Source organism: Sinohyriopsis cumingii, chromosome 17, assembly GCF_028554795.1.
Source record: "Sinohyriopsis cumingii isolate HCF-2022 chromosome 17, ASM2855479v2, whole genome shotgun sequence".
NCBI lineage: Eukaryota > Metazoa > Mollusca > Bivalvia > Unionida > Unionidae > Sinohyriopsis > Sinohyriopsis cumingii.
In genome coordinates, this window is record NC_142977.1 from 71,781,193 (window position 1) to 71,794,266 (window position 13,074).

At 36.8% G+C, this 13,074-nt stretch overlaps 1 protein-coding gene across 2 annotated transcripts in view; it reads left to right on the forward strand.

The window, feature by feature from the left end:
* Positions 1–13,074, forward strand: part of LOC149779216 (uncharacterized) — a 106,819-nt gene that overhangs the window by 57,967 nt on the left and 35,778 nt on the right. For both annotated transcript variants that reach the window (XR_016415589.1, XM_089939785.1), the window contains exons 12-13: positions 5,959–6,040; positions 9,595–9,735. Coding sequence is in view for 1 of the 2 variants with exons in the window: in XM_089939785.1 (XP_089795911.1) it covers positions 5,959–6,040; positions 9,595–9,735 (223 nt within the window). In the remaining variant the exon portion in view is untranslated. The remainder of the gene's footprint in view (positions 1–5,958; positions 6,041–9,594; positions 9,736–13,074) is intronic.

Consider the following 13,074-nt stretch of genomic DNA (forward strand, 5'->3'; position numbering starts at 1 on the left):
AGACCTGCACGATCTAGGTCTTAAAGGCCGTCTGCCCTCTTTCATATCCAACTTCCTCTCCGACAGAGAATTCAAGGTACGAGTGGGCTGTACTCTCTCAGATTTGCACGAACAAGAGATGGGTGTGCCCCAGGGCAATATTTTATCTGTGACACTTTTCAATATTAAAATTAATAACATCACCAAGTGTTTGACTCCTGGTGTGGATTGCTCACTATATGTTGATGATTTTCTCATATGTTATCGGTCAAAGCACATGCATACAATTGAAAGACAACTACAGCAAAATATCAACAAGATTCAAAATTGGGCTAGTACGAACGGTTTCAAATTCTCGAAATCAAAAACGGTATGTATGCATTTCTGTCAATTACGACGACACCACGATGAACCTGAACTCACGCTGGACGGAACACCTATTCCAGTTGTTGAGGAAACAAAATTTTTGGGTATTATCTTTGACAGAAAACTGACCTTTATTCCACACCTAAAAAACTTGAAAGCCAAATGCTTAAAAGCACTTGACCTACTTAAAGTAGTAGCACACACTGACTGGGGTGCTGATAGAAAAGTCATCCTGAATTTATATAGAACGTTTATTCGCTCCAAACTAGACTATGGTTGCGTTGTGTATGGTTCTGCCAGAAAATCGTATCTTAAAATGCTTGATCCAATTCATCATCAGGGAATAAGACTGGCTCTGGGAGCATTTAAAACATCCCCGTGTGAAAGCCTTCTAGCTGAGGCGAATGAACCACCGTTATCGCATCGTAGAGAAATGCTTTCAGCACAGTATGCTCTCAAATTAAAATCAAACCCTCTGAATCCTGCTTTTTCGGCTGTTTTTCAACCCAAATACAAAACTTTATACGAAAATAAACCAAACGCCATACCTTCCTTTGGCATTAGAATATCATCCAGCCTTGACACTACAAATATAGCTCTTTCAAAAATTCAGAAAACATCCATCTCCGAAACACCACCCTGGCTAATTAAACAACCAAAAGTACGTTTTACGCTACACGATGGAAAAAAATCCGAAACAAACCCTTCTATCTTCCACAACTCCTACCATGAACTCCTCTCCGAATTTAAAAACTACACCAGAATTTACACTGATGGATCAAAGGATGAGGAAAAGGCTGCTGCAGCCTTTGTTTGTGGAAATCACACAACGCAAGTTCGCTTACCAAATGGAGCATCAATTTTTACAGCCGAAATCAGAGCAATAGACCTTGCTCTGCAACATATAGAAAAGAATCGTATTTCAAACTGTATCATCTTCTCCGACTCGCTATCAGTACTTCAGTCACTACACAATAGAAAACTGGAGAACCCATTATTGAAAAACATACTCGTAAAAAATACCGAGCTGAGTGTCTCCCACAATATAATATACTGTTGGTTACCTAGCCACATTGGTATTAAAGGTAACGAAAAAGCAGATCGCGCTGCTAAAATGGCCCTTTCTCAAGAACCATCTGATTTTAAAATACCATATACAGATTTTAAACCTTGTATCAGAAAGTTCTTACGTCAGAAGTGGCAGGCATCATGGAATGATGCTGTAAATAACAAACTTCATGCAATCAAACCAACTCTAGGAGAATGGACTCCTTCCTACAGAACCATTCGTAGGGAGGAGGTAGTCATTGCAAGAATCCGAATTGGTCATACTTATATCACCCACACCCACATACTAAAAGGTGAAGACCCACCAGAGTGCGTTTCTTGCAATGAACCATTCACTGTCAAGCACTTTATGATAGAGTGCTTTGACCTACAACCTACGCGCGATCGTTATTACGTTGTGCATGACATGAAAGAACTTTTTGATAATATAAACATCACTCGTATTATCGAGTTCTTGAAAGCCGTAAATATTTACTCAAAACTCTGACTTTTATGCTATCACCTTGTGCAGTTTTATGCAATATATATACCGTCCCATTTTGATACCTATTCATCTTTTTTACATCTCCCGTTGATCGGGAAGCTTTATTTTGCACCGTTACCATCTTACCGTTTTTAATTTCAACCATTTGTTCTTTTATATCGCTGGTCGATATAGAACCTTTTATAAGTTTTAAAAGATTATACAAGTAACACTTTGTTTGGCGCTAAATAGCCTAAGAGTGCTGATGCGCCGTTAAAAAACAAACAATCAATCAATCAATCAATCTATCCATGTATACTTCTATACATGCATGTCTATACATGCACACTTCTATCCATGCATACATCTATTCATGCATACTTCTATACATGATTACTTCTATACATGCATAATTCTATACTTGCATACTTCTATGCATGCATATTTCTATCCTTGTGTACTTCTACAAATGCATGCTTCTATACCTGCATATTTCTATACATGCATACTTGTATACATGCATATACATCATTACTTCTATACATATTTCTATACATGCATACTATACTTGCATGCTTCTACCCATTCATACTTCTATACATGCATACTTCTATGCATGTATACTTCTATACTTGCACACTTCTACACTTGCATACTTCAACACTCACATCTATACTTGCATACTTCTATACATGCATATTTCTCTACATGCATACTTCTATACATGCATACATTTATACATGCATTCTTCTATACCTGCATACTTTGATATATGCATATTTCTATGCATGCATACTTATATACATGCATACTTCTATACATGCATATTTCTATACTTGCATACTTCTATACTTGCATATTTCTATCCATGTATACTGCTATACATGCATACTTCTATACTTGCATACTTTTATACATGCATACTTCTATACCTGCATACTTATATACATGCATATTTCTATACATGCATACTTCTATACATGCATACTTCTATACATGCATATTTCTATCCATGTATACTTATATACATGCATGCTTCTATACATGCATACTTCTATACATGCATACTTCTGTACATGCTTACTTCTATACATGCATACTTCTATACTTGCATATTTCTATACATGCATAACTCTATACATGCATACTTCTATACATGCACACTTCTATACATACTTCTGTACATGCATACTTCTATACTTGCATACTTCTATACATGCATATTTCTATACATGCATACTTCTATATTTGCATAATTCTATACATGCACACTTCTATACGTACTTGTATACATGCATATTTCTATCAATGTATACTTCTATACATGCATACTTCTATACATGCATACATCTTTGCATGCATACTTCTGTAGATGCAATCTTCTATACATGCATACTTCTATACATGCATATTTCTATACATGCACACTTCTGTCCATGCATACATCTATCCATGCATACTTCGTTACATGCATAATTCTATACATGCATATTTCTATCCTTGTGTACTTCTATATATGCATATGACTATACATGCATACTGCTATACATGCATACTTCTATACATGCATATTTCTATACATATTTCTATACATGCATACTTCTATACATGCTTTTATCCATCCATCTGGGAAGCTCATCATCATGATTGTACAAAAACTCAGTTATGAAGACAAATGGAATATGGTAGATGTGTTTACATGCCTATGCAGATGGCCTGATTTGATTTTCACACTGCTAGGTAATTTTTCCATTTTTAAAGATTTCTTTATACTTTTTGGACTTGGACCATTTTTGGTGAAGACCTTGTTAGCATGATTGCATACAAACCATTTAATAGAAACCATTGAACTCTTAGTAGTCATGTAAACATGCATATTTAGTTGACCTGGTGATATTTACTCTCCACTATAGGATTTCTTGTATTTTTATATCTTTGCCAAAAGGAAGAACAGTACCTTTGGTTTGAGGTCATCTCCTTTTACCAAACTTTGTAAATGATTTGCGTATTCAGGTAAGGAAAGAGACTATCAATTTTGGAGTCAAACTAGTCCAAGTTCAAGGTGCCTGGGATTCAGAAAATAACATTGGTTCTGTACAATGACAATAGCTTTGGCAGACCCAGATCAAAATGTGTGGACAACATGCACTTGGTATAAGAATAAACTATTGATATTGGGGTCATAAGGGCAAATGTCAAGGTCACTGTGACTGAAAGAAGAAAAATGTTTATTGCTTCTACATCAGACTTGGACTAAAGGTTGCAGGTGACTTGTAATTGGAGGAACAAAGAGAAATCTGTTAGTTTTAAGATCAACAGGTCAAGAGTCAATGTCAGTGCTAGAAAAATAATAGTTCCTGCATGAAATTTCAGTTACAGTCCATTTACCAAAGTTTATGGCAAGTTCATGTACCTTCAGCAAAGTTTATGGATGACTTGCACTTTGGGTAAGAAATTGATTTTGGCTCAAAGTCACCCTGACTGAAAGAAGAAAAATGGCTTATGCATGATAACTTTAAGGTATGGAAGAGGCCTATTGAAATTGGGGTCAGAAGGTCAAAGATCATTTTCATTGTGACTATAACAAAAGGATTTTGCAGAACAACTTTTTCTCTAGGCTAAATTAATTGGCCAAATATTGTGGATGACATGTTCCATATTACAACAAATAAGCCTATTGATTTTGGGTCTAAAGGTCAAAGGTTATGGTTATGGTCATTCTAACAGGAAATAATGGTTTCTGCACAATTAGTTGAGTTCAAGATCAAACATCTTGATCAAACAGCAAAGTCATTGAGACCCATTGGTCAGTAACGTCCAGAGTCAGATATGTCCCCTCAGATGCCTACATAGGGAACTATTGATCACAAGGTGAATGTATAATGTGCATTTCTGAAACTTTTGTTTCCTTATGTGATCATTATGTTCAATCCACAGTTAACTGTTATCCACTTTTACACAATTTGTCTTGTGATTTTGAGTCATTTTTAACCTGCTATTTTCATACAAAAGATTTAGAAGCTTACACTATTATCTTGGTAGTGAGAAGTACAATTTTGATTTTGTCTGTCATCCCTGCTTGGTAGTGACAAGTGAAATTTTGATTTTGTCTGTCATCCCTGTTTGGTAGTGACAAGTGAAATTTTGATTTTGTCTGTCATCCCTGTTTGGTAGTGACAAGTGAAATTTTGATTTTGTTTGTCATCCCTGTTTGGTAGTGACAAGTGAAATTTTGATTTTGTCTGTCATCCCTGCTTGGTAGTGACAAGTGAAATTTTGATTTTATCAGTATTGAATAGCATGGTCTTCCCTGCTTGGGAGTGACAGGTAAACTTGTGATTTTTTTGGTATTGAGTAGCACGGTCATCACTGCTTGGTAGTGACAAGTGAAATTTTGATTTTGTCTGTCATCTTTGCTTGTTAGTGACAAGTAAAATTTTGATTTTGTTGGTATTGAGTAGCATGGTCATCCCTGCTTGGTAGTGACATGTGAAATTTTGATTTTGTTTGTCATCTTTGCTTGGTAGTGACAAGGGAAATTTTGATTTTTGTCTGTCATCTTTGCTTGGTAGTGACAAGTGAAATTTTGATTTTGCCTGTCATCCCTGCTTGGTAGTGACAAGTAAAATTTTGATTTTGTCAGGAAATAGTAGCATGCCATTTTCTTTAAACCGTGTTTGAAAACATACATGTATCATTATAAATCAGGGAAGCAGGCAATAAATATAATTCATTGAAATTTTGTGTTTGTTATGATTATTGGCTAATACTTTATTAGGTTAGCCTATAATGTTTATTGACAGCTAAATTGAATTAAATTAGGAAGCAGGCTTATTTTATGTACAGTCAAACCTGTTGTTAGAAGGCATCTTTGAGAACTGAAAACACGTACTGTTAAAAAACGGTTTTTATTTCTACAAGAATTGGTGCAAGGAAGCTAAAAAAATGTGACCTTTATTGGCAGGTGATGGCTTCATGGAGGTGACCTTCAAGGCAAGTTTGACTGTACATGTATTTATAGTGCTTTTTTCTTCATTATATTGTGTTATTTTGTAATAATATTGTACTCTATTTATTCACAGGAGATGAAACTCAATCCAAAAGAACGTTACCTATGGCCATCAAATCATAACAGATGTGTGTCATGCTATGTTAACCCACCAGGTTGAAATTATTTTATATTGAACTTGATTGTCATTTAGCTTTGTGGCTGCATCATACTATAACATTGTGGTGTGTTTGTTGACTTTATTTAAGGGCACAGAGCCTTACCCTTGTCCATCCATTTATCCATGCGTCGGTATCACAGTGGTTAAGTTTTGCATTTATTTCAGTTTCAGGCATATTGGTGGGGTGTTTGTTTTCCCTGAACACATTTCTAGTGTTTTTATACTTAATATTTTCCAAGACTGCATATTAAACAAATCATTTAGAATTGTGCAGTTTGAATTGGGTGAAAGTGTTTGCTTATATTTATTGAATTTTGATATTTTGAAACATTGATGAAAAAAAACTACTTTTCATTACTTCAGAGAATGGGTGAGGGTGAGATGCATGCATCTTAATGGTATGATCTTATATCTGATTGGCTGAGCTTCCTTAACACTCTGGAAGTGCTAATTCCCATCTGATTTTGATCAAACTTCATGCATATTAATGAGGCAATCTTGCATTTGATTGGTTGACAATTTTGTCACTCATGAGATCAGATTTCTGATCAGATTTTGATTACAGTTGGAATATATGCTTATTTGTTCCTCAAATACATTACCCAGTTGTAATACCTTAGGAGAGCTACTGCTACCTCAGAAATCCAGCCCTCCAAGGCAACAGCTTTAATCTAAACAGCTAAATGTTTTCTGCCCACCTAGGTGGCAGTTAAAGTGATCTTCTTTTGATATTGTGATTGGTGTCAAGCCCCTTGAAATCACTGGTTACTATTGGAGGAGTTCATCTTCAGTGGGAAGTATACTCCATCTATATATTTCCAACTTTTCTGTTCTTCCTATTTCCAATGATAAAGTTTTCTAACTTTCTATGTTATCACTTTGCTGTCTTCACACACATAATTGCCTTGTACATATCTGCATGGGTCACAATGGCATCCCCTCACGTTCTGTAACCAAATTAATAAGTACCAGTCTGGAGCATGATACAGAAAACTCGTGTAATTTCCACTGACTAAGGATACATACTGTTAAGTTGTATATTATCTTTTTGTAGCATTTAATTCATGATTATGTACATGACACTTTATGGAATTTACCTGCATAGAATGTCACTGGGCCTTTCCTACATGTAACATTGTCTCATTAATGATATTGTACTCTTACTTCATAAGTATCAATAATGTTGATCTAGTTCCTTTATTATATAGAGGTTTTGTGTGTAAGACAGAAAATTCATTTATAGTACTGTGTAGCTTCTTTTGCGGTTGGAAAAGTACAAGTAAGTTTTCTATGTATGGTTTACTCAGTAGTGTCAAGCTGATACACGTAGTAGATGTAAGCGATGCTTCAGTAATTTTACCTGAATAGGGAGTCAGAAATTGGCCTTGCAACAGGTAAGTTGCTGCTAGAATTGATTATTCAGCTTCATCTTCATAAGTATTTATTCTAATTGATGCTTCATTTATTTTACCTGTATAGGCGGTCAGAATTGACCTTCCTAAAGGTTACTTGTTGCTAGAATAGATTATTTAGTATCCACTTTGTAAATAATAATAGTGAATATGCTTCAGTTTTCTGTGATAGTGGGTAACTCTGTACAGAAAGTCATAGGTTCATAAAGCAGGACACATACTACACTTCATGTATATATTGTCTGCTCTATTTTGCCTTAAAGACTTAGACCATGGGTGATACCAGTCTGACAAACACTTAATGTGTAGTTTCTCTGGTTGTCATTCGTTGAATACAATTGTTGGACGTTCATATTGTGGACCGAAGTTAATGGGCAGCAGTTCTTTGGGTACTGTGGGGAAGTTAATGGGCATCAATTCTTTGGGCACTGTGGGGAAGTTAATGGGCATCAGTTCTTTGGGCACTGAGGAGAAGTTAATGGGCATCAGTTGTTTGGGCATGGAGAGGAAATTAATGGGCATCAGTTCTTTGGGCATGGAGGGGAAGTTAATGGGCATCAGTTCTTTGGGCACGGAAGGGAAATTAATGGGCATCAGTTCTTTGGGCATGGAGGTGAAGTTAATGGGCAGCAGTTCTTTGGGCACTGAGGGGAAGTTAATGGGCATCAGTTGTTTGGGCACGGAGGGGAAGTTAATGGGCATCAGTTCTTTGGGCATGTGGGTGAAGTTAATGGGCAGCAGTTCTTTGGGCACTGAGGAGAAGTTAATGGGCATCAGTTCTTTGGGCATTAAGGGGAAGTTAATGGGCAGCAGTTCTTTGGGCACTGTGGGGAAGTTAATGGGCATCAGTTCTTTGGGCACTGAGGGGAAGTTAATGGGCATCAGTTCTTTGGGCACTGTGGGGAAGTTAATGGGCATCAGTTGTTTGGGCACAGAGGAGAAGTTAATGGGCATCAGTTCTTTGGGCACTGAGGGGAAGTTAATGGGCATCAGTTCTTTGGGTACAGAGGGGAAGGCGCATACCTTGATGGATGAAAACATCAGCTTGCTTGCAGAATTATGGAACAGCTATGTGGATTTATATCCTGTATCCCATTGCAACCTTAAGGACCAAAAAGCATCGTGCCAGCCAAGATGGCCATGTTTCTTCAAGACCAGACTAGGCCAGATCACAATGGGCCATGACCACAACCGATCATACAGTATCAGCCACCAGAAAACAAGCTTGTTTGATTCATGACTCTCATAATGTTGGTATTGTGTTCAACACACCTCCTAAGCCTTTGCTTTGAGACCTTTCAGCTACAACACAGCACTTATCACTTAGTTGTCAACCTAAGCACATTCAGTCAACTCTTTTACCCTCTTGGATTCACGATGTAATGCAACAATGGGTTCTAATTCCGTCCATTGTGGAAAATATCCATGTACATGTGTGCAAAGGGTACAACTCTAAACTTTCAACATTATGATTATTTACAAAATTATCTTGCAGTTACTGAATAGGATGAACTAGGTCACACTGTTTTCTGAGGAAAATATAGACTTCCCCATACTGTATACAATATGGCTCCATGTTAGTATGGAACATCTGTTAAACATGAAATGTGCAGATGATGCCAGTGTTTGGGCCACTTTGGTTGCATTAAGGTTAAAAATTATGTTCAGTGAATGAATTGACTAATTTCAGTGCACTTTTTGTGACATTAAAGGTTTCCATGATTGAAATCAGTGGGGGTACAAACAAACGGGAAGGTATAGTCAGACTGTAGTAAGGGAGTGCTATATTATACAGTTTAAGTGTGGAACGGATTAAACTAGTGATAACGTCTATTAAAATACTTGTCCAGTCATTATTTTACAATACTACCAGAAATGCAAGGACCAGATTTATTTAGACAACAAAATTAGAGCTGGAATTTTTTACAGTTGATTTTTAGATCTTGTGCCCTTGTCCACCAACCATGCCCCATTATAAATGTAGAAAAACAAGGTTGATTGATCAATATTATATTATTTTTTAAATCTTAAATGTAGTTTACTTTCATGTTCTTCTAGTATTATTTTATCATCAATATCCTTTATATACAATGAATAAAGAAAGAAAATAAATAAAACTTCCTCTTTCTTGTTCCAGCAAAACTTCCTCTGAAAGGAAAAGACTGTGCAGGGAGTAACACTAAGAGTCCTTGTCGACCATTTTGCCTTCACTGTTTGATGAATAACCACATCAATCCACTTGTATGTCCACAGCATGGGAAAACCAGGCCTCCTTTTGGTAAGTTACTGTCTTGAGAATTTCAGGAATTTATAAGGAATCCTGTACATTTGATAATTATTCATGCCTGTACATACATACTTCTTACATGGAAACAAATGCTATCACTATTTTTGATTTCTGCTTTGTGATTAAAGTTCCTGATTGACTTGATCATTATCTCATGGATGCATTTTTGGCATCATATTTTGGGATTAAAGTTCCTGAATGACTTGATCATTATCTCATGGATGCATTATTGGCATCATATTTTCACCAAGGTTCATAGGAACCTGTTTTGCATTTTAGTCAGTCTTGACATTCTCAGAAGCTATTTGACCATCACTGTGAAAGTCCATTCATCTATCTTGCCTAGAACTCTTTGGACTCTAATTTGTTTTATATCTAATGCCCAAAATTTGCTGTACATGTGCCTGTTGGGTAACTTATGTTGCATGCCAGACCTGTTTGCTTTATCCTTTACAGTGCTCTCTATCCCATAAATTGCTTGAAGTTGTGTCAGTCACTTTCTTATGATATTTGGTATATATGGCCACTAAACTTGTTATGTGTGTACATAGGAGGGTGAAGATATTTGGTATGCCCTAAATGGGTCACCTGCCCATTTCTTTGGATTCATTCATTTTAAAATTGCATCTGGAGTATATCATATTGTAAATAATTTCTGTACCCATCAGTTTGGATATTTTTAATATTTTTGTCAGTTTTTGTTTTTTCTTTTCCTCATTAAACAGTTTGCAAGTTTGGGATATATCTATGCACACATATTAGATTTAGCAGTGTAGATTTGCTTCTTCTTTTTACATTCTTCAGTTTCACTATTTTGAATGGTTCTTTCTGGATATCAGCATACATCCAGAGGGTATAAATGATTTGAAGATACCTTTTATTTGTATTTGCCTAATTCCAGGCATTATTTATATCTTTACAGTTAAAAGTCGTTTTCACTCGGTAATCCAGGGTCAGATTCTTTTGTCACAAGCCATTTCACATTGTAATCCAGGATCAGATTAATATTTATATTCACAAGCCCTTTCTAATAATAATCTGGAATCAGATTCTTTACATTGTCATAAACCCTTTTGCATGGTGATCCAGGATCCGATCTTCTACAGTCACAAGCCCTTTCACATGGTAATGCAGGATCAGATTCTTTACACTATCTCAAGCTCTTTCACATGGTAATGCAGGATCAGATTCTTAACATTGTCATAGCCCTTTCACATGGTAATGCAGGATCAGATTCTTTACACTATCTCAAGCCCTTTCACATGGTAATGCAGGATCAGATTCTTTACACTATCTCAAGCCCTTTCACATGATAATGCAGGATCAGATTCTTTACATTGTCCTAGCCCTTTCACATGGTAATGCAGGATCAGATTCTTTACACTATCTCAAGCCCTTTCACATGGTAATGCAGGATCAGATTCTTTACACTATCTCAAGCCCTTCACATGGTAATGCAGGATCAGATTCTTTACATTGTCCTAGCCCTTTCCATTGCTAATGAAGGATCAGATTCTTTACATTGTCATAGGCCTTTCACCTGGTAATGCAGGATCAGCTTCCTGACACTGTCTCAAGCCCTTTCACATGGTAATGCAGGATCAGATTCTTTACACTATCTCAAGCCCTTTCACATGGTAATGCAGAATCAGATTCTTTACACTATCTCAAGCCTTTTCACATGGTAATGCAGGATCAGATTCTTTACGTTGTCATAGGCCTTTCACATGGTAATGAAGGATAAAAGCTGCCTCGCTTGGCGCTCAGCATTAAGAGGTTAGTGTTAGGACTGGTCGACCCGGTGTCAGGATAATGTGACTGGGTGGGACATCATGCTACATGTCTGCGGCATGATGCCCCAGTGCTAGACATCACGATAAACTGCCACATTGCAGACATCGTAGCGATGTGACTGAAAAATTGTTAAAGCTACGTTAAAAATCCAAATCACATCACAACACACAGATTCTTTACATTGTCCTAACCCTTTCACATGGTAATGCAGGATCAGATTCTTTACATTGTCTTAGGCCTTTCACATGGTAATGCAGGATCAGCTTCTTTACATTGTCATAGGCCTTTCACATGGTAATGCAGGATCAGATTCTTTACATTGCCATAGCCCTTTCACATGGTAATGAAGGATCAGATTCTTTACATTGTCATAGGCCTTTCACATGGTAATGCAGGATCAGCGTCTTGATACTGTCACAAGCCCTTTCACATGGTAATGCATGATCAGATTCTTTACATTTTCATACGCCTTTCACATGGTAATTTAGGATCAGATTCTTTACATTGTCATAGCCCTTTCACATGGTAATGCAGGATCAGATTCTTTACATTTTCATTGCCCTTTCACATGGTAATGCAGGATCAGATTCTTTACATTGTCATAGCCGATTCACATGGTAATGCAGGATCAGATTCTTTACACTATCTCAAGCCCATTCACATGGTAATGCAGGATCAGATTCTTTACATTGTCATAGCCGATTCACATGTTAATGCAGGATCGGATTCTTTACACTATCTCAAGCCCTTTCACATGGTAATGAAGGATCAGATTCTTGACACTGTCACAAGCCCTTTCACATGGTAATGCAGGATCAGATTCTTTACACTATCTCAAGCCCTTTCCCATGGTAATGCAGGATCAGATTCTTTACACTATCTCAAGCCCTTTCACATGGTAAAGCAGGATTAGATTTTTTCGACTATCTCAAGCCCTTTCATGTGGTAATGCAGGATCAGATTCTTTATATTGTCATAGGCCTTTCCCATGGTAATGCAGGATCAGATTCTTTACATTGTCATAGCCCTTTCGCATGGTAATGCAGGATCACATTCTTTACATTGTCCTAGCCCTTTCATATGGTAATGCAGGATCAGATTCTTTTTCACATGGTAATGCAGGATCAGATTCTTTACATTGTCTTAGGCCTTTCACATGGTAATGCAGGATCAGATTCTTTACACTATTTCAAGCCCTTTCACATGGTAATGCAGGATCAGATTCTTTACATTGTGATAGGCCTTTCACATGGTAATGCAGGATCAGATTCTTTGTATTGTCATAGGTCTTTCACATGGTAATGCAGGATCAGATTCTTTATGCTATCTCAAGCCCTTTCACATGGTAATGCAGGATCAGATTTTTTACATTGTCATAGCTGATTCACATGGTAATGCAGGATCAGATTCTTTACACTATCTCAAGCCCTTTCACATGGTAATGCAGGATCAGATTCTTTACATTGTCATAGCCAACGCACATGGTAATGCAGGATCAGAATCTTTACACTATCTCAAGCCCTTTCACATGGTAAT